The sequence below is a fragment of the Mustela lutreola genome, chromosome 5 (assembly GCF_030435805.1).
Source record: "Mustela lutreola isolate mMusLut2 chromosome 5, mMusLut2.pri, whole genome shotgun sequence".
NCBI lineage: Eukaryota > Metazoa > Chordata > Mammalia > Carnivora > Mustelidae > Mustela > Mustela lutreola.
The window spans coordinates 103,668,695-103,695,042 of record NC_081294.1 but is presented as its reverse complement, the minus strand read 5'-3'; the positions used below and the strand labels follow the sequence as shown (position 1 = coordinate 103,695,042).

The 26,348-nt window shown below is 39.2% G+C and overlaps 1 protein-coding gene across 3 annotated transcripts in view; it reads right to left on the bottom strand.

Annotated features, from left to right (window-relative positions):
- Positions 1-661: 661 nt before the first annotated feature.
- Positions 662-26,348, bottom strand: part of IQGAP2 (IQ motif containing GTPase activating protein 2) — a 299,955-nt gene continuing 274,268 nt past the window's right edge. For all 3 annotated transcript variants that reach the window (XM_059175277.1, XM_059175278.1, XM_059175279.1), the window contains 8 exons: positions 24,079-24,181; positions 23,062-23,203; positions 13,980-14,067; positions 11,662-11,874; positions 9,109-9,269; positions 6,870-7,007; positions 5,802-5,910; positions 662-1,676 (listed from right to left, as the gene is read on the bottom strand). In XM_059175277.1, coding sequence (XP_059031260.1) covers positions 1,563-1,676; positions 5,802-5,910; positions 6,870-7,007; positions 9,109-9,269; positions 11,662-11,874; positions 13,980-14,067; positions 23,062-23,203; positions 24,079-24,181 — 1,068 coding nt within the window. In that variant the 3' untranslated portion in view covers positions 662-1,562. The remainder of the gene's footprint in view (positions 1,677-5,801; positions 5,911-6,869; positions 7,008-9,108; positions 9,270-11,661; positions 11,875-13,979; positions 14,068-23,061; positions 23,204-24,078; positions 24,182-26,348) is intronic.

Sequence of the window (26,348 nt, the reverse complement as noted above, 5' to 3'; positions counted from 1 at the left end):
GGACAGATTCTACTTTTAAAAAGCTGAACTTGCCAAATTCTGTTGGCCTCACACTTAAAGTTCATTTGTGTAAAACGTGCATAAGTCACACTTTCTCAATGCTTTGTAAACGCTGTGGAAAATACAGCTTGCTGAATGAATGAACAGAATATCAAATTCCAGCCTGAGAGTCTGGATTACTGTTGTCATGGAGAGAGCTAACCTGTCTCCAGCCATCACTCTTTCAGTAATAGCACCCTCTCACCCCAGCATTTTATGGGGTACCTGGCTACTTGGCTGGGGACCTCATTTCCCAGCCTCTGTTGAAGCATGTGGAGCATGACTAAGTTTTGGCCAATCGGATGTAAGCAGCAGTGACACACGCAGGCCCTGGTCTTCTTTCCCTCTTCTGTGGCTGGGAATCAGTGATAAGGACAGAGCCAAATGGCCAGCTTGGGCTCTAGATAACCTTGTGGGCCTGCTCACTTACCTTTGAACTGCTGAACTGGACAATAACAAACCTCTCTGTTGTTCCAGCCACAGGCCTTTGGATGTCTTGGTCACAGAAGCTTACTCTGCACCTTACCAAGTACAGCTATAGGCATGTTGTTTCTTTTCCTGATCAGCCCGAGAACCTTCTACCCACTCAATAGATTTAGATGAAGACCACTAAAAAGCCAAATTTACATAATTCAGTAACATTTATTTTACATAAAACAATTTTCAAAGAATACATTTAAAAACCATCTAGATACTGATTTTATTGCATTACAAAAAATTGAGAGGCCCAATTTAAGTATTCAAATAAACTGTGAGGGGTGGAGGTGGGGCTTAAGATCGCTATCGTGGTGTTCCTTAGTCACTTAAAGGCTCTGGGAACAAGAGTCTTTACTATGAGGCAGTAGTGCACTTCATTTAGTAGGAATAAATCACATAAAATATATACTTTTATACAGAAAGTATTATTGTATTATCACTTTCAATTACTTATAAAAACTTCATTTTGAATTGCACAAAACTTCTTTAAAATTGGTAATTCCCAGAAGGTAGGGCTTAGAACTAAGAATCTGTGTAAATAATTCATTACAAATAATTAGGTCTCCATTTCTCCATAGGCCAAAAAAAACAAAACAAAACAAAACAAAACCCAAAAAACAAAAAACAAGACAAAACAAAAACCCAAAAACAAACCTAGGAAGAATTACATTATTCAAATGGGACATTTAAAATTTTTTTCATAGGAAAATAGGTTTACAGATTTGTCTCTAGTCAACTAAACTTATTTTCTCCCTACTTTAAAACCAATCACGGAATGTCCAAAGTTTTAAATCAGAGTACCTAGACCACAGTATAATGTGGAAGTGTTTACATTAATTCATCTTTTTGGATTATTCTACCATAGTATCAAATTATCAAAAAGGCACATGGGTACATTCTTCAGAACAGTTTTGGTCTTTTTCGTTTTTTTAAAAAAATCACACATTTATAAGCAGTGATTTCAATCATGTTTAACCACAAAAATATTAAACAGATTCATTTCTTAATCCAGATGATACAGATTCCATGAAGTTTCCGTAGGCACTTCACTTTCCATAGAATTTCTTGTTCAGCAGGTATATGAGAAGGTTCACATTCACTTTAACCTTATCAAACATTTTCATTACAGCTACTCCTTCATACTGCATCTGAAGTAAATCCTGAAATTGCGAAGATCATCATTAAATCTCAAATTTGACATTTTGCACATTTAAAAAAAATTCTAGAAGAATCTGGGGACAAAAATAAGATTCAGTTGACCTAACTATGGAGTATGCATCAAAATCATTCAGTTAAAAGCACAAGCGAGGTACAACACAGATTATTGGGCCCCACCCACGAGACATTTTGACTTTGTAGCTCTGGTGTGAGGCCCAAGTATATGCATTTTAACAAGTTCCCATGTGATGATGCCATTGTTGGTCTGAGTGCCATACTTTGAGAATCACTTACCTAAATGGAAGAAGATAGATTTTTAGAATTGATAAGCACTGTATAACAGAAAACCACCTCCAATTACTATCAGATATGTACTTATACATATAAATTTATGCACATATACATATATAAAATACGTTTTAATTGAAAAACTCAAAATTCAAATATTCAAGCAAGACGGAGTATATCCTTTATAACAATGGTGTTTTCTAAAGTGGAGCAAGCAAGGAGATTACTTGAGGAGCAAAAAGAATATGAGAACTTCTATTTATTCTTATTTTTCTCATTCTTTAAACATCTAGATTTTGTGTATGTATTTTATAAAGTATATTTGGAGTATAGTAATATATAGTAGCATGTAGACTTTACAAGTAAGTATGTGCAAATGGGGATAAATGATCATGTCATGTAGTAAAGTTCTAGGATAGAAATTTGGGGAACCCTGTATAAAGCAAGTTCTTCCTGATCTAGGCTCCTGTATTGAGAACAAGTCCTTACCCTCTCAAGTCAGGTCTATTGTTCTGTGTTGCACTGCCACCATATAAACAAAGGAAATCAACTCTTGTTAAAATCAGAAACTGGGTCACACCAGTCATATGCATGAGATAAGCAGTGATGTCTCATAATACCACAAGAGAGAGGGTCTTTCCCAAATATAAGATATCATTTTTGAGCTGTCACAGCCTAGTACCCAGACCTCATTTCCTCATTTTCCTGTTCCTAGCTCTGGAAACTTCCTGGATTTTTTTTTTTTTTTTAAAGATTTTTATTATTTATTTATTTGACAGAGAGATCACAAGTAGGCAGAGAGGCAGGCAGAGTGAGAGGGAAGCAGGCTCCCAGCTGAGCAGAGAGCCCATTGCTGGGCTTGATCCCAGGACCCTGAGACCACGACCTGAGCCAAAGGCAGAAGCTTAACTGAGCCATCCAGGCACCGCAAACTTCTTGGTTCTTAATGGTAATGGCTTTACCTATATTAAACAACTCTCCCTACAGAAGTTGGAATCACCTTTGAGAGAACTTTGGCTGTTCCTAGCTGCCTCTTCTACCTCCTCAGTTACCTTCAACTGTACACAAGGTGAGAGACACCTGTGCGTGTCTTCAGGGGAATCAGATGGGCCACCAAGGTGGAGAGCAAAGAAGATGACCAAACTTGTGAATAGAAGATCTGATTTGAGACTTAACCTCACCATTTCCTATTTTATGACCTTGCAACTTCACACAATCTCTCTGAAGTTCTGTGCTTTTTGTGTGTAAATTGGGAGAACACTGCCAATTTCACAGGGCTGCTGCTGGGGACAGGAGATTAAGGTCTATAAACTCTTTGTATGCCACCATGCCTTGTCAGGATTAACTGGAGTCTTGTGAGAAGGGCAATGGAACCAAGTGATGAGAACTTGGGACTCCAGCTGCCTCTTGTATAATGAGCTCTCTCTGAATCTCAGTTCTTCACCTGGGAAAGGAAGACAGTCAACCCTGGAGCCCTTGATGAACACTGGCCATTATGTATGCAAGGAGAATGTGCAAGGAGAACATCTTCACTTAAGTCACACACCCCTGGTAGGTATACTGCCAATACCTATAGGATTTAATTAGGATTTTATAGGATTTCATTTAGGAAATGAAGGGAGAAGAGGACCTAGAAACAATGTTAGAAGCGATTTCCCTGGATTCTCTCATAAATTTCTGTCCTGTTGTCAGTCCTTGTCTCACACTAAAGACCTGGCTATCAGGTCCTCCTCGGTAATTCATGTGATAATATAATTGTCTGAAGGCTTTATGTATAAACAGAAGTCTTATTTTATTAGCTATTAGATGAAGGGCTGGCTGCTGGGATATTTAACCTCTGCAGGGTCCCATGATTAGTGGTGCTCTGCACTTAGTTTTATGCTCTGCTCTTACTAATTTGAAATTCTCAATAATTCTGAATAAGGGGCTGTCCATTTTCATTTTGCATCAAGCTCTACAAATTATGTTGCTAGCCCTCATGATATGTTAAAGACTTTGGAAATCTGGGCCATATCAGCCACCTGTATGCAGCTAAGGAGTAACATTTCACAATCAATTGTGTGTATAGATGAATGGCATGGATAGTTAATCTTGCACACTAAATCCTTAACAAAAGAACCAGTGAAGCTTGGCATTTGCACCACTGTTCCAAGGAATTCCCATGAGGCCTCTCTGAACAGGTATCTCCTAGTCACTTGGAATTCATTTGTCCAGTTGATGTTGCTTGGCCTTGGGTCATTTCCTTCTTCACAAACACATGATAGGTCTTTGCCTAGAGAAGAATGACTAACCAAGAAAATTCACTTTGGAGCACATTCTTTTCTCTTTCCATATTTATCTAAGTGGTATCTAGGGTAACTCAAGCTTTTTAGTTAAATTGTTAGATGGATACATTTAGTGACTTTAAAAAAAAATTTTTTTTTTAAAGATTTTATTTATTTATTTGACAGAGAGAGATCACAAGTAGGCAGAGAGGCAGGCAGAGAGAGAAAGCAGAGGAAGCAGGCTCCCCGCTGAGCAGAGAGCCCAGTGGGGGACTCCATCCCAGGATCCTGAGATCATGACCTGAGCTGAAGGCAGAGGTTTTAACCAACTGAGCCACCCAGCGCCCCCATTTAGTGACATTTAAAATAAAGTAGAAAACAATACTGTTTCCTTATGTATACTTTTCATAATTGCACATTATCTTTCATTTTCCCTCTAGACTCTAATTTACTCCATTATTTAAATGGCCTTATCATACTTAGTTCTAATTTCTCTTTCTCTCTCTTTTTTTTTTTTAAATTTTATTTATTTGACAGACAGCGATCACAAGTAGGCAGGCAGGCAGAGAGAGAGAGGGAAGCAGGCTCCCTGCTGAGCAGAGGCTCCCCCCACCGGCACCCTGCCATGTGGGGCTTGATTCCAGGACCCTGAGATCATGACCTGAGCCGAAGGCAGAGGCTTAACCCACTAAGCCACCCAGGTGCCCCTAAAAAGATTCTATGTATGATATTTATTTAAGATATTATTTATTTAGGATTAATTTGAAAGGGAGAGAGAGAGCATGCGAGCAGGAGGGAGAGGAAGAGAGAATCTGAAGCAAACTTAGTGCTGAGTTCTATCCCTCTACCAACGGTGAGATTAGGACCCGAGCCAAAACCAAGAGTTGGACGCTCAACAGACTGAGCCACCCAAGTGTCCCCTAAGCATTTAATTGATTTAACACACTAATGTAAAAATGATCCTAAGAAGGAGAAAGAAGGAGAAATGAGGTCAGGAAAGTTCCAATACTGGGCCTATGTAGTCTCGGAAAAAATCCAAGTTCCTAATAAAAGAAAACTTTCCAGCCTTAACAGCTCTCAATACTTTTATACCATGTTATGCTTTAAGCTTCAAAAAAGGGAAACATGCCTTAGAAACACTGGCCACTATGGTTTGCCATCTAAAAGCATTTTAGGCTCCAATATTTTGAAAAATCAGAGATTTAAAAAATCATCAATGCTTAAAAAGCTAATATTGGCTGGGGTGCCTGGGTGGCTCAGTGGGTTAAGCCTCTGCCTTCGGCTCAGGTCATGATCTCAGGGTCCTGGGATGGAGCTCCGCATTGGGCTCTCTGCTCAGCAAGGAGCCTGCTTCCTCCCTTCTCCCTCTGCCTGCTTCTCTGCCTACTTGTGATCTCTGTCTGTTCAATAAATAAATAAAAATCTTAAAAAAAAAAAAAAAAAGCTAATATTGGCAAAAAATCCTGGAAGCGATCTTCTGGTGAACCTCACTGTTATGAAGGGCATAAGCCAGGGGAGGCATAAATGACCCACATTATACAACTCACCCCCCACTTTGCAGAAATCCCAGCTTACCTGAATATTGAGCTGTACCTTTTCCATCTCAACACCAAGGAATTTTGATCTGACATCAAAGATGCCCACATCTTCAGTAGATATGATATCAAATGTAACATTTTTAAACCTAATGAAGAAAGGGACACTTACAGGTGCGGAACTGCAAATTTATATGTAAAGCTGACACAAGTTAGCAGAATTCTTAGTTTCCATGCTTAGTGCAAGGTCCACTGCGAAAATTCTAAGGAAGTCTCAGAAACCTCCCATCATCTCACTTCCCACTCTGCTCACTGAAACTAGGTTTGATGGCTCCTGTTGGGACTGTAGCCAAGAGCATTGAAGTAGGTCCTTTATTACAAAAGAAATGCTATTAAAATATGGCCCTGTTCTTAAATAACATAAACAGATGAGGAACCATGTTCTCTGAGTGGGTGTATTCGGGAGAATTTTTGCTGGGATGAATGGAGTAGAGGCCAGGTCTGGAGAGAAGGCCGGAGCCAGAAAGCAGCACACATGGGGAGTCTGGCATCCCCCCGTCCCAGCACTTATGGGGCACAAGACTCATGGTCCCTGTAACACAGAGAATCTACTGGAACGTGGTACGGGGCTACAGAGGAGGGTTCCCCTCTAGGTCAAATGCACATCCCAACAGCATACCGCGTGGCTCTGACCCACGTGTTGGCACACAGCTTGTGGCTTTGAAATGAGAATGGTACTATCTTGCCCTTGTAAACAACCCTTATCATTCTAGACCAAAAGACAGCTTTTCATTCTCACTGATATGATTCAGTTCTTTTGGTAGGAAAGGGGAGGCTGGCAAATCCAAACGCACTGGTCCAGGCATGGGAAGCCCAGTGACCTCCTGGGTACTTCCTACAATCCATAGCACCAGATACTCGGGGTCTGATGGGAAGACTAGAGATTACAACACATGTATTTCCCCGTCATCTGTAATCGGGGGTAAGCCTTGACAGACCAAATGAAGCTCTCTTCAAAGGCCACAGGAAACCGAACAGAAGAGAGTCAGATTTTATGGGCATGATTAAAGGGCACTTGTGTTGGGTGTAGATTCTGGGTCACACTCACTGGTTTGTCTGAAGGTCATCTATCCCCAGGAGGACACCCTTCTCATGCAGCTTCGCTGCCGTGTACCTCACTGGCTTAGATCTCTTCGCCCCTTTGGGTTCTCCTTTCCCATCTAGTTTAATCGATCTTCGAGAATTTCTGACAAAATAAGAACAAACTGTGTTATCGTGATGGTAAAGTCAGAGGCTTCTAGGGGCACAGTAAGCATGCTGGGGTACCCACCACAGTTCATACTGGGCCTTACTGCCCTGAATATGAAACTTTCTATTTTGCAATAAGAGGTGACAATTTTCCCTAGGCCTTAAAACCTCACTACTGAAATCTAAGAGGAAGCTATTTTTAAAGTGACTGAAGTTTGAATGATAGACTAACATTTTTCATAAAAGTTGCCCTCTATTTTCTCAGGCATGTTGAACTACATGGCTATATTAAGTCATTCTGCAAGCAGCTTTGGTTCATTAATCTCAACTGCATACTCCTAAGTAAAGGTGTTACTAAGACTTCTTTAGTTTCTTTAATAAATACTATGTGGCCAGCAATGTTCTAAGTACTTTATGAATAATCTCCCACATTTGCAAAATTGACATTTCCATAGGGCTTTGAAATAAACAGATTCCTTTCTTATTGTTTCATTTACCTCTCCTAACAATGCTTGTGAGGCTAGTCCTCCTCCTGCCACCTTGAAGATGAGAAAATTGAAGTTCGAGAGAAGTTCACTGGGCTGGGTCACAGATCACATAATATAAGAGTAAATTAGAATGCAAATCTAGCTCCCCTAACTGCCGACCTTGTAAAAATGCCTTCAAGTAGTTGCAATAAATATGAAAAAAACAAAATACAAAAACAAACCAAAAGCCCTAACAACCTTATTTCTACTGGGTATTATTATCTTGATCAACTTCTTCTTCCCAGGAACAGAGCAAAAGTAATTTACAGGCTGCAAGCAAATGAATTAAAATTCAGAGCCAGTGGGGCCCAAATAGATGGGGTTTAATTTGCTTATCTCCCTTCATCAAATCTTCTATGATTAATGCAATTGATATTTCTGTACAGCACCATTTCCTACTGTCAATTTGACTACATGGATTACAAGAAAATATTGCATTACATATTTAAATGGGTAATTAAAATTCAATTAGTATCGACCTTAGTCTAGGAGTAAGAACAATTAGGAGCATAGAATACTCATTAAAAGTGGCTATGTCGTGTATAAAAAAATCTGCAATATGTATGCTAATGGGTAATGGGAAACTGCCAAATTTTGTCTTTTATGTCAATAATATTTTTTTTAAAACCACTAAGCAATTTTAAAGGCTTTTAAAATTTGAGAGAAAGAGAGAGCAGGTACAGGTGGGGGGGGTGGTTATTAAAGGAGGGCAGAGGAGAAAGAGAATCTCAAGCAAACTCCCTGCTGAACACAAAGCCCAAAGGGATCTCTACCTCAAGACCCTGAGATGATGACCTGAACCAAAATCAAGTCAGATGCGTAACTGACTGAGCCACCCAGGGGCCCCACTAAGCAGTTTTAAATCATTAGGGTAGGCGCCTGGGTGGTTCAGTTTGTTCTGTGGGTGCCTTTGGCTCAGGTCATGATTCCAGGGTCCTGGGATCAAGCCCCACATTGGGCTCTCTGCTAGGCAGGAAGTCTGCTTCTCCTTCTCCCCCTCCTTTTGCTTGTGCTCCCTCTCTCTCAAAATAATAAATAAATAAAATAATAAATATTTTATTTATAAATAAATAAAATATTTATTTATAAATAAATAAAATATTTATAAATAAATAAATAAATCAAATATTTATTTATAAATAAATAAAAAAATCTTTAAAAATCTTTAAAAAAATCATTAGGCTGCCTTCCACTGTTAGCAAATACCAGGAGTTATCTAACATTTTAATATTGTCTATTGTAAACATTCAAAAAACAAGAGTAATTTTATCAGTGTTCAAAGGCACCTTTGACTAAAACAGACAAAAGAAGAAAGGAGAGTGCTTCTGCAGGTGTTAAAGCCCCTTGCTTAAAATACAACAGAGGAGCTACTTGAATCTCAACGTCAATGGGCAATTAAAAAGCTCTGAAATGCACTTCTGAGATCACAGAGGCAAATCACAAAACTGAGGTTCTAGTGTTTGGCTATTAAATAAAGCAAGCAGTTTGCTTCCAAGCTGAACTGTCCAGGATCATAGAACAGATACCCCTAAACACCAGGATACCATAAACAGACGCAGAATTTTAACTTACCTTCTCTTTAAGTTGTCTAAACAAGTCTTTATGTAGGTGTCATAATAATTAATCTGGTCTTCATAAAATGCCGCCTTCTCATTAAGTGCCTTCAGGGTCTGCTGAAGTTTGGCCAACTCAGCTTTCCGAAGCTTACGATGTATTCTTTGATTTCGAATGTCCTAAAAGAACAAGTCAAGGCTATGGTACGAGATTTAAGAAGTTGACTTTATGATATTGCCAATGTGGGGCAAGAAGAATGTGGACTATTAAATCCTTATTTGTGACCATTAACCTGTAGCTTCCCTTAGTGACCTTAGTCTCTGAAAACTAAAGTGTCCCTCCTTCCTTGCTTATACTTCAGACTGGCAAGGGTCCGTATTTCACTTTAACAGAGTTGCTAAGGTTTATTTTTCCCTTGATGGAAAAACAGAGAAGCATTTTTGGAATAACCATACAATTAATTTGAGAAAAATAGTGTTTTAAGAGGGGCCTAAGGAAGACTGTTCCAGGAGATACAAATTTCTTCAGAATGTGTTCAACATTCCACTTAGAACAATATTTTACCTGGAAAGGCTTACACGTATAAATCAGTGCATTCATTTTAGAAATAAGTAAAAAAAAAAAAAAAAAAAGCCTCCCCAAACCCCAATGAGCTTTTTTATCTGGAAAATATTTCTCAAGGTTTGCAAAACAACTGAGCTCTCAAGACTGATTGGAAAAATTTTACTCTGGTAACTATTCCTTCGATTTAAAGAGAGTTCAGAGAACATTAAGTTGTCCAAACTGTTCACAACCTATAGGAACTAGGCTATATTTAAACTTAAAGACATAAGATTTATTTGTAATTCTAACTGGTAAATCATGAAAATGTTTCACTTAAGAAAACAGTGTTTGTTTACTCTGAGTTTCCTTATGTGGACAAAATAAAACACATTACCCTAGGAATCCAGATAGACATGCACACACCTTTAAATAACAATTCTCCAATAAACAGAATCTTTTAGAGGATGCCTTCATGGTAACCTTTTTTTTTTTAAAGGCAAAAGCATTAATTTCACTACTAATTATTCCCAAAGAGAAATATTTTCCACCCCAGAGCTATGGAAAGAAATATGACTTCCCTTGAATCACTTAGGCTAGGAGTACTAAATCTACTGCTCTAAGTGACCCTAAATTTCCATGGAAGAAAGAAGCCAAGTTGATTTTCCACCAAGAAGTTAATAACATTTACTTCTATCCTGATCACTTAACTGCCTTTAACATCCAGACCCATTTTAATTTGCATATTTGGATAAAAAGATACAAATGTAGTGATCCAAAGGGACACATGCACCCGAATGTTTATAGCAGCAATGTCCACAATAGCCAAACTATGGAAAGAACCTAGATGTCCATCAACAGATGAATGGATCAAGAAGATGTGGTATATATACACAATGGAATACTATGCAGCCATCAAAAGAAATGAAATCTTGCCATTTGCAACAACATGGATGGAACTAGAGCGTATCATGCTTAGCGAAATAAGTCAAGCAGAGAAAGACAACTATCATATGATCTCCCTGATATGAGGAAGTGGTGATGCAACATGGAGGCTTAAGTGGGTAGAAGAATAAATGAAACAAGATGGGATTGGGAGGGAGACAAACCATAAGTGACTCTTAATCTCACAAAACAAACTGAGGGTTGCCGGGGGGAGGGGGTTGGGGAGAAGGGGGTGGGATTATGGACATTGGGGAGGGTATGTGATTTGGTGAGTGCTGTGAAGTGTGTAAACCTGGTGATTCACAGACCTGGGGATAAAAATATATGTATATAAAAAATATATGTTTATAAAAAAAAAAAAAAAAAAAAAAAAAAAAGAAGGAAAGGTCCTTTTGACACAAGTATATACTTCCTTATCCTTGGCAAACAGATCTCATCCATTTCCTGTGATGCTTCCGCATGCTAATTTGAGATCCTTTTCTCAGGAAGTTTTCCAACTGTAAAAATTTAGGCTGAGAAAGCAGAAAGCGCCCTTGAAGTGTTAACTGCATTTAGGCTCAGCTGCTCAGAGGACATTCTCAAGGACGTGAGTTACTACCTCAGTGGCAGATCCTAAGAGCAACTGGGCTATATGACAACTAACAAGAAAGAACGCTCATTGAAATGTCATTTCTAAAACTAGTAAGTATTGGGACGCCTGGCTTGCCCACTTGATAGAGCATGTGACTCGATCTCGGGGTTGTAGGTTTGAACTCCATGTTGGGTGTAGAGATTACTAAAAAAATAAAATCTTAAAAAAATCCCTCAAACTTAGTAGGTATTGCTTCAAAGTATAGATGAAATTTGTCTATTAAATTTCCCAAGCATTTATTTCTGGTGTGCATCAAATGTCCTAATGATGCAGGGAAGTTTTGATATTTCTCTATTAAAAGTCATCAATGGCTTTGAAACCTTTGATAATCTGTAATATTGACCATGGCAATACAACTAGGAGTCTGTTATGTCACCTGAGAGAGTGCCTAGCATGTGACCAACGATTAACAAATGTCTGCTAAGTGAAGAAGTAAGAATACTATTTCCAAAAACCTTGGCAATCTCATTGAGAATGTCTTGGTATTTATTCTTGGATGACACGTGTCCAGTTTGTTCCAATGTCCTGAGGTTCCTCTGGATTTTCCTCTTCTTCTGCTCCAGGGGTAGCTGTGCATCTTCAACCATAGACTGACTATGCTTCATTTCTTCTGGAGCCTGGGAATCTATAATTGCTCGGCTCACCATATCTCTGGCATGATCTGTCTCCTGAAAGGGGAGTATCAAGATATTGACTTTGCTCTGGTTCTCTAGTCTCACAAATTCATAAACTGTTCAGGCAAGTTCATGTCAAAATAAAATAAAATAAATAAAAGAAATCCTCAAATCAGAGTCCAAAGGCAAGAATCAGCTATGTTCTTCACGGATTTTGAATAGGTCTTCGGGAAGAAATTATTTCAACTTTTTGAGAAATATGGCAATGGTGGCAGGCCTACTTCGAGCAAAATTCTCAATGGCTACTTTAGTGCTAAGATGAGAAATCACCTTAGTAATGAACATATTATAGTGGGTAACTGATATTTTATAATTCTCTGGGTGGGAGGATTTCAATTCCTGGATAGTTCAGCTGAGGGAACTAAAACTACATTATTCCTTAAAACAGCTATTCAAACACCGTGAACATCCAGAACCCAACTGAACTCTTACACATCCACCATATTTATGGAGATTGGTAAGCCACAAGGGCAGAGACCTTTATTTTAGGAGAGGAATAATTCTCAAACTACGAACTCTGAAAAATCTGCAGGGTGTCTTTGAACCAAAGGAAGTAAGAATATTTTAGTTCATCCCAAGTTCCCAAATAAATGATTAGTAAATGAATGAATGAATTTGGACAGGTTGTTATTAAACAAACAAACAAACAAACAAAAACAACCCCAGTAATAAAAGGAGACTGGTGATCTTCCCATTTCATTGCATTAGACAACTGACTGACACAATATAAAGTCTAAGGATACAGATATAATTAGATTACAGGTAGATCAATATCATGTACACGAGAATAGTTTATCAGGTCAGTGGTCAACAATAGTATCTGCAGGTCTTAAATACATTATTAGACACCTAGTATGTGCTGGTTATCATTCTGCCCACTTAACATGTTTTAAATCATTTGTTTTTGCTGACAGTTAAACACTATTATTTTTCCCATTTTATAGTTGAGGAAACTGAGGCAGAGAAACCTTTCTAAGTGCCTAGAATTAAACAGTGAGGAGGTGCAGGACTGTAGTTGATCCTGGAAGTCTGCATTCTTGTGACTATGCTACATTTGGAGAAAAATTAAATGTTCAATAAGGACAGTAGGATATTCCGCTAACATTGTTTAACAATATTCATGTTAACAAACCCCAGATAACTTGAAGTTTCATTCTATATATTTTTTGAATTAAAAACAGTCATTTCTTGGCAACCAATTAAATGATGATTTATTCAGGAATGGGGTGCCTGGGTGGCTCAGTCAGCTGGGCATCCGACTCTTGATTTCCGCTCAGGTCATGACCGAAGGGTCATGGGATCGAGCCCTGTATTAGACTCTGTGCTCAGAAGGGAGTCTGCCTGAGGATTCTCTCTCTCCCTCTTCTTCTGCCCCTCTCCCCACTCACATGTTCACACACTCTCTCTCAAATAAATAATCTTTAAGGAAAGAAAGAGTGATTCAGGAAAATTATGAGTAGCTCTGCTAAGAAGTACCTAATTAGATAATTTTGTTAACTTTTGTTTAGAGAGTGGCAACTCTCTTAACAGCCATAGGAGTGAATTAGCTTAAGTCAGAATGAACTGAATACATGACGATGCATTTTAGAAGATGTTGATAACAACATTCATGCAAGATTGTTAAGAATCTTGAGTCACTTACAGCACGATAACGGTGGTCTGGCCAGATGCACTCAAGACATTCACTTCTCAAGCATTTGGAAAACAGTTTTAATGTGCGAGACACGTCTCAAGTGAACAAATACATAAGATATGAAAGGTATTTTTCTCCATCCTACTGATCAGAACTATCTTTATTCACAGTCTGATAAGGTTTACAGTGAACATTCAGAGGCTTTCAAAGGCCTAGAATTATCTTCCTAGTCAAGGACAAAATTACAGTCAACATCCATTTGGTGCTGTATTTTGTATTTCATTCCCATTCTAAGGAGTTTACATTTATGACTGAACTCAGCTGCCAGAGTAACACAGAAAATTCTTCACTTTCAAACCATGTCAATGACACCGTCCTTGTGGCAACAGTAAACACCGGACATGAAGATTAAGAAAGTCAACTCACATAGACGGTACTTATTATCTTACACTCAAAGGCCAATTACCTGTTGGGTCGTTGCTGGTGTCTCCAAGATTTCTGGCAACGAGTTCCCTGGCTGGTTCCGGATCACATCAATTATCAGCTTCTTGGTCCTTACAAAATGGAGAAGCAAGAGACAAGAGTTTCAGATGGCACTCTTGCTGAACCACAATCTGCTTCTCCCCTATGCTTCTCTGTGTGTATTACAAGAATGCACACAAAAATGAAGCTTTGAAGATAACCCCTTAAAGTAGAAGAGTCTTTCGGAAATTCACATGTGCTCTGAAGGCAAGTTTGTGAACGCTTTATCTTCAAAGTCTGGGTTTTACATACTGGATGTTGTGGGATTATGCTGTCAGTAACAGGGGGACAAGTATGTCATTTGATTCCTTCTCTAAGTACTTTTTCTTCTCTTTAGATGGAGACGACTTCTGATGAGCAGGGGGGTTATGGGTTGCTACCGCAGAGGATGCAGGAATGATAGCTAATACCCTCCCCTCTTTCCCGACTTTACTAAAATTGAAGCTTCTGATCCTGTTTAGTACTTTATAAGCCCTTAGGAGTTAGGCCAATGATTACTCTTCCTAGTCTGAGACAGTTATGAAACATTTGGAAGGCCAGTGGGAGCAGTGGTCCCAGGTGGGCTGGGGTGGCTTTGGCAGCCAGCTGACACAGCAATGAGGCCGGTGGTGTTCGAGAACCTCAGGTCTGGTGGATGAGCTAACAAATGGGCTTGTGTCCTTGTCTCCAGGGGGCCGAAAATAGAGGAGTCGCTCAGTAAAGTGCTAGTAGCTAGGAAATTCCATTGAAAGTGCTAAAACCACAGTACTATTTCACATGTGTCCTTCATGGCCATCCTACTCAGAGCCTGGTTTATGTAGTGATGTGAAAAGATTTCAACATTGGGACGCCTGGGTGGCTCAGTTGGTTGGACGACTGCCTTCGGCTCGGGTCATGATCCTGGAGTCCCGGGATCAAGTCCCGCATCGGACTCCTAGCTCCATAGGGAGTTTGCTTCTCTCTCTGACCTTCTCCTCGTTCATGCTCTCTCTCAAGTAAATAAATAAAATCTTAAAAAAAAAAAAAAGATTTCAACATAAAAGGCAAAGGGTCAAGTGTGTGTGTACATTTACATGAGTGGGAAAATTATTTTTGGATATAGCTGCCCTTCCAAAAAACAGAGACACTTAAAGAGCCGCCTTAAATTATAAACAGGTCTAATTGATGATGTTAGTTTCACTGTTCTTGCTGCCCTGTTGGATTTAACATCATTTCTTTCAAAGGCCTGGCGTGCCATCACTGGATGATGTCTTTCTTCTTCATCTATAGCAGGAAATGTTCACATGGCACGAAAATGGGAAAATGAAAACAAAACACTGTTCATGTTTTGAAGCATCGGGGCCAATGACAGAGGAAGCCCTCAAAGTGAAGTCCAAATATCTTATTTTTGAAAATAGGATAAAATCCAAGAAACCATTTGTAAATATTACTTTTGTTATTTCTTATTTACTGCAGGTCTGTATGAGAAGAATGATTACAGCCATTTCCTCTGACCCATGACCTTTCCCTGCTGGGGATTTACAGGCTGTCTGGGAATGTCCCAACCCTCCCCTGAGAGTCCAAGGTGGATACACAGCTAATTATAGCCTTGGGGGAGAGGGCACTGTTCCTAAGGCAGCTGTAGCTTAGAGAGCCAAGTCTCGTTTCCTCCGCACACATGACTCCCTCTTCTAATCATCATTAATGTCTTTAACAGGAACATCAAGTTAAAAATAAAAGCACTGGATGATTTAAAAAATGTCAACACAGTGATGGTTTCATATTGGCAATAAAATTCTAAGAACCACTTACGATCTATCTTTCTAGAAAACTCTTAGCTCGTTTCTTTAGAGAGGGTATCTAATGACCAAAATGACCGGGGTCACTAAAGTGGGCCCTACCAGGGACAAAGAATGTTTGTTTGTTAAGCAGTCATTCAAGCACAAACTAGCTACAGCAGGTCTTTCTGTTGGAATTCAGCTTTATGTCTCGCCTGTGGAATCCACCGCCACATTTCCACCCCAGACATCTCACATGTAAGTTAACTATCCTGTTTCAGGACAGGGAACTCACTGTCTCCCCCTGCAGTATGCTAATGGTTAAGGGCACTGGGACCAGACGGATCTAAGGACCATTTGGGCCTCCTGTGGCTTACTGGTTGTGTGGACTTGTGCAATTTATATAATCCCAATGAGTCTCTTTTTTCATTTATAGAATCAGAATCTCTCAGAGGACTTAGGACTGAATGAAAAGTCACATGTAAAGCCGTTCACTAGGGTCTAACATGTGGTAAGCATCCACATGGTCATTAAAGTTTTGCTGCCCAAGATGGCAGCCACTGGCCACAGATGGCAATGGACCACTTGAAACATGGCTAGTCCAAACTGAGAAGTGTTGTAGGTATAAACCAGATACCACATTATGAATGTTTAAATATGAAAAAATTAACAATTTCTTATGTTAATTACATATCGAAGTTATGACATTTTCAATATATTGGATTACACAGACTGAAATTAATTTCACCTGTTTCTTCTCAAAATGTAATTTCTTGTGTGGCTCATTTTGAATTTATTTTGTCAAGTACACATTGGAACATTACATTCTTACACAGCAAGCTCACTCTGAGAGGCCTGCCTTCCAGTGAATCCCACTCACTGGACCTGCTTAGTCATGGGACTTCAGCACTAAGGGGAACCTTTGGGAAATAGTCCAATCCCTGATTATACAAGTGAAGCAACTAAGACATTAGAGGTTCTAGAGTTAGACAGAGGTTATACTATTTTTCTAGAGTTGCAAAAACAAGTTGAATTCACTTTCCATATCATCAGCCCCTCACAAACCTGCAGAGAGGCCCAAATTGTGTCCCCATCCTCTCTTCCACTCCTTTCTTTTTGCAAGCAAAGCCCCCAGTTACTTTCCTTTTTTGCAAGCAAGACCCCCAGTTCCTTAAGCCTCTTCACAATAAGATTTAAACAGAATTAACCGTTTTGCTCCCATTTGTTTGCCAATGATCTTAAGATGTGTCCCCCTCTTCACCCCAATGCAAACACAATATTCTAGATATAGTTTAACCACCATAAATCAACTAACTGGGTGGAGGACTGGTTCCCTGGCTGTTCCAGCAATAAGTAAGACACCAGACCAATGAGACCAAGGACCTTAATTCTAGGGAAGAATTAAGAGAAAAAGAAAAACAGCAGGGAGTTTGTTCACTGCAGCTGTGTTCAAGTCCTATTGTTGGTAAATGAGACCACGTGTTGATGTGGCCCCTTAGACTTGGCCAATCCACTCCTATGGCATCTTTGATGATGCTCTGACCAGTAGTATCTCTGAGTCCTCTCCACCCCACCCCGCCATCTGCTTTACAGTTTGCCCAAGTTTGAAAAATTCATGTTTGTGCAATCTAAGGAATACTTCCAGTTGTTTAAAATTCTTCTGGCATGATTCTTCATTTTTATCACCAGACATCGAGTATCAACTTAGCCATTTAGGGCCCATGCGAGTTTGTACCAAAAGCAAAGGCGTCTTTCAGATGGGATGATAGGTGCCTCAACTGAATCATGGGATAGGAAAAAAAGTTCCTGAGAAATGATGATTGAAGAACCCAGGCAACTAAGTTTGATTAAACCCACAAATGTTGCCTTCTACTGAAACACACATACTTTGGTAGAAAAACAAGCTTAAAAAGGTCATGAGGATCACATTTTTTTTTTTTAATGTAAGCTCTACGTTCAACATGGGGCTTGAACTCATGACCCTGAGATCAAGAATCACATGCTCTCCAAACTGAGCCCACCAGGAGCCCCAGAGATCACACGTTTGAAGTGGAATCATGAGTTATCATGAGAAAGATTTATGATTGTGTAGTTTTCTATAATTTATACAGTGTTAATACATGCCTTCTTTGCCTCATCATATCCCTTCCTCCCCCTCTCCGTCTGCCCTCTTTCCTATTTAGAGACGAGGAAACTGATGCTGAGGTGACTTGCTCAGAGTTCCATGGCTACTAAGTGCCAGACTGAGGCTGTAATTCCAGGTCTCCCCAGGCGGCCTCAACCAGGATTTTTGGGTTTGTTCTTTCAGTATCACCAGGCTTGGTAGTATTGGCAAAATGGCAAAAGCCCAAACTGAGGAACCTTATTCCATACACATGCAGAAGGGAAAGACAGTGTTCTTTCTACTCCCGTCTGCTGCCTTTACATCCTTCCCAACAAGTGGTCAGTCTTTCCTCTCTGGCCTGGAAAGAGCGCCCAGCATCAGTTATGAAGAAACTGCTCTGCTATCATTCTCACGATTTATTCCAAGATTCCCAAAGGTACAAAGAGTAGTGGCCTTGCCCTCAATGAGTTGTAAAATCTTGTAATCAAGAGGGCAGATCCTGGAAGAGTTAAGATCATCTGAGTGAACCTATTCTCCTCTTACTAGCCATATTAACTAGGAAAGAGTTTTTGTCTGTTCTGTGCCTTTGCATAAAATAGAGATAATAACCTCTGCCTCTTATGATTGCTGAGAGTATAACATGACAGATTTCATATATATATCTATATATAGATATGTAATATCTGGAATATTATATATTCCATTATATATAAGTATACAATATACATATATATTTTTATTTATCTGATTCTATAAGATAGTCCCTATCACGTGGTAACATTACATAGGTGTTTGCTATAATTTTCATCGAATTACTGAGAATTATAAAGCTAGCATAATATAAAGTTTATAAGCATAAGGATTAACAATGTCTCAGGGTGCCTGGGTGGCTCAGTGGGTTAAGCCTCAGCTTTCGGCTCAGGTGATGATCTCAGGGTCCTGGGATTGAGCCCCACATCGGGCTCTCTGCTCAGTGGGAAGCCTGCTCTCCCTGCTTCTCCCTCTGCCTGCCTTTCTGCCTACTTATTATCTCTGTCAAACAAATAAATAAAATCTTTAAAAAACAACAACAACGTCTCAAATTCTTCTATGGCAAATGCCCCCATGGAGAGGAGTTACTCAACACTGTAAGGTTGGTTGTTTTGTAATTAATCATAAGAGGACATTTCTGAAAGTTAAAAACACAACCTGTTTAAGGAGGAAGCAGAATAGTTTTGTTTTTGATAGAGAAATCCAGGTATTTTCATGTCCCAAATGTTCTGCATTCCATGACTGTCCATTTCCCATTAACTTCTAAAAGGTGTTGTCTGTTTTTAGTTAAATTTGGTTCTGCAATGAAGATCTCCAAAAACTATGCATTATGCTTGAGTTCGGAATTTGGTTTATTAGCTTGGAAAAAAGACATCCACATTAGAGTTTTCAAATCAATATTTAAGGTGTCTATTAATGAAATATCCATGATAAAGGGCTTATGAATTTAAAGCATGTCAGTGACTAGCTACTTGCTTCCCATAATTTGAGACTTAAATTTCCTCACCTCAAAGATAGAGATGTGGACTAGATGGTCTCTAAGCTTGCTATCACTGACACATTTTATAATTATCTATTATTAGCAAGATTTTCAAATATATACCTAAAGTATAAAGTCTTTGAAGGTAAGGTTTGCCTAATATCATGGAGCTAATTCTATTGAATCTTTTGGGCAATACCCAAATTCCACTTTCACAGAAGTCTACTGGGTCAATTTTTGTTTCAGGTTTTCACTTCACACTGACCACCAACTGGAGTGCTTAGTGAAGGGCTCTGCCTACACTCAAAGTATGCCCAGAGGAAGGCTATCTAGACCCCAGAGGTCTAGGAAAGCAGTAGATCATCAAGAATTATTCAAACACTTGCCCAAAAGCCTTTCTATAGAAATGAGAAAGTTTATTCTACAATTCACACTGAATTGCAAGGAACTCCAAGTAACCATAGTGTTCCTGAAAAAGAACAACTTGGAGGACTTACCAGTTTCAAAACTTATTACAAAGCTACAGTGATCAATGCAATGAGGGACTAGGATAACGACTGACATATAGATGGATGGAATAGAATGAAGAGTCCAGAAAGGCATTCATGCGTGGTCAGCTGGCTTTTGACAAGGGTACCTAGACCATTTATTTGAGAAAAATAGTGTCTTTAAGAACTGGTTGTAAGACAAATGAACATTCACATGCAAAAAAATGAAGTTGGCCTACTGCCTTACACCAAACACAAAAATTAGCTCAAAAGGGATAATACACCTAAACATAAAATATAAAAATAAAAAAGTAAAATATAAAAACAAAAACTATAAAACTCCTAGAAGAAAACAGGAGTATATCTTCATGACCTTGGATTGGGCAATGATTTCTTATACATAACAACAAAAGGACAAGTAACAACAAAAAAATTGATTAACTGTCCTTTGTCAAGTTAAAAAACTTTTATGCATGAAAGGATATTACCAAGAGAATAAAAAGACAACTGACAGAAGGGGTCAAAGTATATGCAAATCATAAATCGGGTAGGAGTTTACTATCCAGAATATAGCAGCAATGCTTAGAACTCTGCAATGGAAAGACAATCCAATTTAAAAAACCAGGCAAAAAACTCGAGTAGACATTTCTACAAAGAGGGTATACAAATGGCTATCAAGGACATGGAAAGACCCTCAATGTTATTAATCATCAGTGAAATGCAAATCAATGCCATGATGAGATAGTACTTCATACACACTAAGATGGCTATAAAAACAACGCAAAACAGAACCAAAGTGTTGGTGACGATGTGGAAAAATTGGAACACTTACACCTTGGTGGTAGGCATATAAATGGTAAAGCCAATATGAGGAAAGTTTGGCAGTACCTTAGACAGCTAAACTTAATATTACCTTACGACCCAGCAATTCCATTCCTAGGTTTATAACCAAAAGAACCAAAAACAGGTGTTCAAATAAAAACTTGCACACTGATGTGCGTAGTGATACTATTCACAATAGTCAGAAGGTGCAAACAACCTAAATGTCCAGGATAAATGTGGTATTTCCATGCAATTGAGTATTATCCAGCCAAAAATACTATGCATTGTTAAAGAAGCCAGACACTAAAAGCTACACAGTGTATGATTCCATTTATATGAAATACCCAGTTAGGCAAGTACACAGAGACAGAAAGCACCAGGGACTAGAGAGCAGGGCTTGGAAAGATGTCCTGGGGTGGTAGGGAGTGACTGCTTAATGGGTGTGAGGTTTACTTTTGGGGTGATGAAATGTTTTGGGACTAGAAAGTAGTGATATTTGTGTAACATTCTGCATGTACTAAATGCCCCTGAATTGTACACTTTAGAAGGTTAAAATGGTAAATTTTGTGCTATGTATATTTTACCACTTAAGAAAAAAACGAGTGGCTGGCTCTACTTAGACACTATTTGTTTGCAGCTGTGACAGAGACCCCCAAGGGCTGAGGCAGGTAGGACAATGGACCAGGTTTCTCCAGCTAAGACATATGGCTGCCCAACAGGCCTGACTTGTATGGTTCTGCTTTTAAAATGAATTCCAAAAGTCCACAGACCCATGGCGACTCTTCAGAAAGAAGTATAAATATATATATAAATACAGGACACTGAGATTATTTGACATTTTATACTACCCACATTGTGATTTCCATTCATTAGTGCACATATTTGAGCTGACTGCCTTTAGAAAATGATGTTCAAATAAAAGATCAAACCAATATGAGAAAATTTGCTCCCATGACTTCTAAGGACAAAGCGTATGAGATCATAGGCTGCTTGGCCTCATTTAATTTGTATGGCAGAACCATACAATCTGCATTTCCAGTTCCCTTTATAATTGGCACTTTCACCTAGGAACCCAGAGAACAGACTGCACAGTCTCCCCCCTTGCCTCCGCCGCCCTGCGCTGCATTGTCTCTCTGCAAATTCAACCTGACTTGCTATTTAGTCGTCTAAGGAACTGCCTTCAACTCTTTCTGAGGGCAAGGCTGGGTAGGAGTCCTGCAGCTTGGCCTCTGTCCTGCTTTCCATCAGCGGACTTCAGACTCCCAGAGAGCAGAGACTGTTAATGGCTTGCTTACTGCGAGAGCCCCAGCATCAAGCCAGGGCCATGGACACAGAGCAAGTCCTGAAGATTTGCTACAGGAATACAGGTCAGGCCTTAGATAATCTGAGGACAAACTAAGGAAACCGAAAAGAAGAAGCCCGGGTGGGAACAAAGGACAGTGTTTTTTTCCGCCATTTTAATGGATGATAATGAACAGCTGGAAAAAAAATTAACTGGAGGTGAGGGCTGTTTGAATCCTGTCGGGGCAGAAAGGAAAGCTCTCGTTACAAATGAAAACCACCTCGGAACTCATGACATGTAACTTGGAAGTAATGTGTGAAGTATTATTTAAATATGTAATTATTCCATTTTGGCCCCATTTTCCACTTCCATTCTCTACCTCAGTCTAATACAACTGACTTATGCATCCTTTTGTTTTTAAGTGCTTAAAAACTGTATTGTTTGGTGAGCATATGTTTTGGCTTATGGTGTTTTGATTTATAGTGATGGATCTCATTCTTTCTTTCTCTGTGTGTAAAGGGCTGGTATGGAACATCCAGAGGCCTTGATGGAAACAATACAGTATAAAATCATGAATGCTTCACTGTAAATCCTCGGGGGCAGAAACTAGGGTATAAATGAAAGCTGGTAAACATATCTGGGCTTAGTGTAACAGGAAAGAAGGTTAATAAAGCAAATGACAGTGTTCGGTCTTACCGTACGTCTTTTATACCAACACTGGATACCAGACATTAAATATGGTCTCGAGTATTTCCTCATTAATCTTTTCACCACTCTGAAACAGTTATTTCCCTTTAGTTACCTCAGGACTTTTACAGGCAGAATGAATCACTTTGTTTCTTAAAAGAAAGGAATCAAATTGCTACACGGAAAACCGAAAAACAAGATGGGCTTTATAATATTTAGTTTCTTCTTAAATGATAAGTAGTCCATTACCTGTTGGTCAGATGTTTGATGAATAAACAACGTATTTTGATACTTAGATACATCAAAATGAATTATTTAGGGATACAGCCCATTTAAATTTGCATGTTTTAAGATGCGCAATCAGAGACACAATGTGCCTGTTATGCCCCAAACTTACTTTATCATGAGGCTTTGGCCATCTATAGCTTCGCCGTCCCCTAGGTCATACTTGCTTGTCAAATAGAGGGAAATCTCAATCTTTGAGAGTTGATTTAGTGTATTTGCTTTGTTGGGGTCATTGGGGTCAACTGCTCCTTCCCCTGCAGAAATAAAACATTGTTATTCTTACCACTCACTCATTGTGTTGGCATCTGCAATGCAAGATCAAGGTTCTATGGGAAAGACAGGCTCAGTTGTACAGGGATAATGGTCTTTATAAAACAAAACAAAATAAAACACATTCTAATACATTGCAAGGGACTTTTAAGATCTCTCTCTTTTAAAGCTTTGAAATATTCTCTACTCCCAATGTGGAGCTAGAACCCACAACTCCAAGATCAAGAGTCGCATGTTCCACCAACTGAGCCAGCCAGTCACCCCTTCAAAAAATCTCTGATTTGAACTTTAAAATAACATGGAGCACAGAAGCTCAAAAAATGAAAATATTACTAAAAGAGAGAACTTAATAAAAGAAATCCTTATAAAACTCAGCAAGAAATTTGTAATAAACTTGGCTCTTTAATGATTTCTTTTCTTTATGATACAGGTTGACTAATCCCTTTGATCCATCTAGAGTTTATTTTCAAGAATATCTAATTGCTTTGTAACCTAGGACGAATTACAGAACTGTTTTTTTTTTTTTTTTTTTTAAGATTTTGTTTATTTATTCATGAAAGAGAGTGAGCAAGAGTAAGGAGAAAGGGCAGAGGCAGAGGGAGAAGCAGGCTTCTCACTAAGCAGGGAGGCCAACATGGGACTTTACCTCTGGACCCCAGGATCATGACCCATTGAAGGCAGACACTTAACATCTGAGCCACCCAGGCACCCGAATTACATAACTCTTAATGTAGGAGGGGGCTAGTGTATTTATCTTCTTAAGTAAGGTTAAGCAATAAGACTTGTTTGATCTAGAATAGGAAAACTGAACAACTAAACACAAACCACAGGAGAAGTAGGAGGCAGAAGAAGTTCTTACCAAGAAAAGACTCCACACTAGGTACCTCTCCTAGCGATTCCAATAGTTCATTCAGCAAGTCCTGTTTATCACCTGCAATTGCCTCCTGGTGTTCCAACAGGAGCTTTATAGAGACAGCAATAAACATAGAGACACAAACATAAGTAAGTTCTTAAGTGCTACCATTTTTACATGTTCCCTTTCCAGTTTTCCAAGATAAGGTTCTTCTAATACTGTTTGGGACTTTTATTTTTATATATTTTTTAAAGTAAGTTTTATGCCCAGTGTGGGGCTTGAAGTCATGATCCTGAGGATCAAGAGTCCCATGCTCTACTGACTGAGCCAGCCAGGTGCCCCTACTGTTGGAATTTTAATTACAAGTTTGACATTTATTGAAATTAGAGACCACAGGGACACACAGTTTTCAATATTACCTTAGCAGTAAGTGCTTACTTTACACGAAGAAATTGGAGCTTTGTGAAAGATGTCCACAAACCCTCTTTCAGCAAGATCTTGTGAGATATGCCTCAGAGCAGCCTTCTACCACTTAATCCCTGTGCTCTAGTCCACCTTGACTGAAAAGGTCAGAGTTGGAAAGGAAAGGGCTACAATGAGGCAGAAGTCTCTTGACTAATACTGGGGGTAAACTGGAAGTGCATTTCTGTATCTCTTCACAGAGAAATTAAGCAGTAATCAAACACTATGGCTATAAAAAAAAATCACCACTAAGCTATTTTAATCTGCCTGGCATTGAAGATCTTTCAAGGGTAGGAATCACAGAAATGCTCATATGGTCCCTTGGCCTGAGACCGGATGTACCAGGTGTTTCTTCTGCTACGCAATCCCCAAAAGGATCTAAGGTGAGTAAAGAAAGGCATTATGTAAGTAACAAAGGAGATAAAATGACATGGTGGCATCTGGAATGGTAGTATGTTTATTTTTGGAGGAAGGTACCTTAGTGACAGAACAAAATAAAGGATAAATTTACGTTCTTGTTTTCTGAAGAGACAGGAGAGCTGATTTGGCTGCTGTCTGGGGAGTGAGGATTTAGGCAGCTAGCTTCGACCCTTTATTCTGGTAATTACAGAACATAAACATTTTTTGAAAATGTCTCTTTGAAGAGCTTATTTTGAGGGTCTCTGTGTTCCTTAGAGGACAGGGAGTCACAGGCTGGGTGGGTTGAGCTGAAGCCAAGTTTCTGTGTACATGGGGACACCTCCTCTTTTGAGACAGACCGTAAACAGGATAGTCTTCCTCTGCAATTACAATACTCCCACATTATACATCTGCTTCCAACCTAACACATGAAGAAAATCCAAGCTGGTCACAAGCTAGATTTCCCAGGAAAGCAGAATCCTCTGTTTTCAATTTTTGTTAACAAAAAGAACAGACTATTTCTCATTAAAGAGTAATAGTCTAAATTAACACAGTAACATTTTTTTCTCTGCTATCCCTGGGAAAGAATGTCTCATTCCAAAGGAGAACTCCCTACCACTTCTTCTTCAGGAAGATACTGCCCTCAACAAATGTGTAGCCAGTGTGTGGACATTTTTTTGAGATGGATAATCTACCATAAAAATAGACAATGGTGGTTGCTCAAATATGAATGAGTGCACTCGCTCATTAGAGCAATGTTGCAAATGCTGCATTGCTGGACATGTTCTACAATTTTGAGTGTTTATACATAGAGAAAAGAAGTATAGCCTCTTCATTTGATCAACCCACTCACTCCTTCGGCTGGCCGTTCCGACCAGCCATTGATTAAGATCACTCAATATACTCATAGAGAACTTGTTGCAATTGTTGGGGGGGGGGGGTTTCCTTGTTCCAACCCTGAAAGAGGGAAATCAAAAGTAGATCCAATCTTTCTTCTAAACCTGTTCAAGCTTTAGTTTGTTGGACGAACTTGATAACATGGACTGAAATTTTAGCAGCCAATTTTGTCATCTCTTAGTGTATCTGCTTTGATGGGCAGGACAAGACCATTTGGAGGTGTGTTATTTGTTATGCTTTCTTCCTAGTTGTGTGTAATCCAAACTGGGTATACCATTAATGAGGGCTTCTTGACCTCTAGTGTGTCTCTTCAGAACCTGGGTTCTTGTAGAGTATAAGCTCTGATTTGGGAGGTCTGGAGTGCTTTTCTAACATGTCCCTAAGACTTCTCTTAGAGAAGCAAGGTGGTAAGCACTTTGCAGAAAGGTTATCTTTTAGGAATCAGGTTTTTCAGGGAATATGTTCCAATTGGTCTTAAAAACCAAAAACCCAAAAAACCAAAGAAACTCTCAACACTT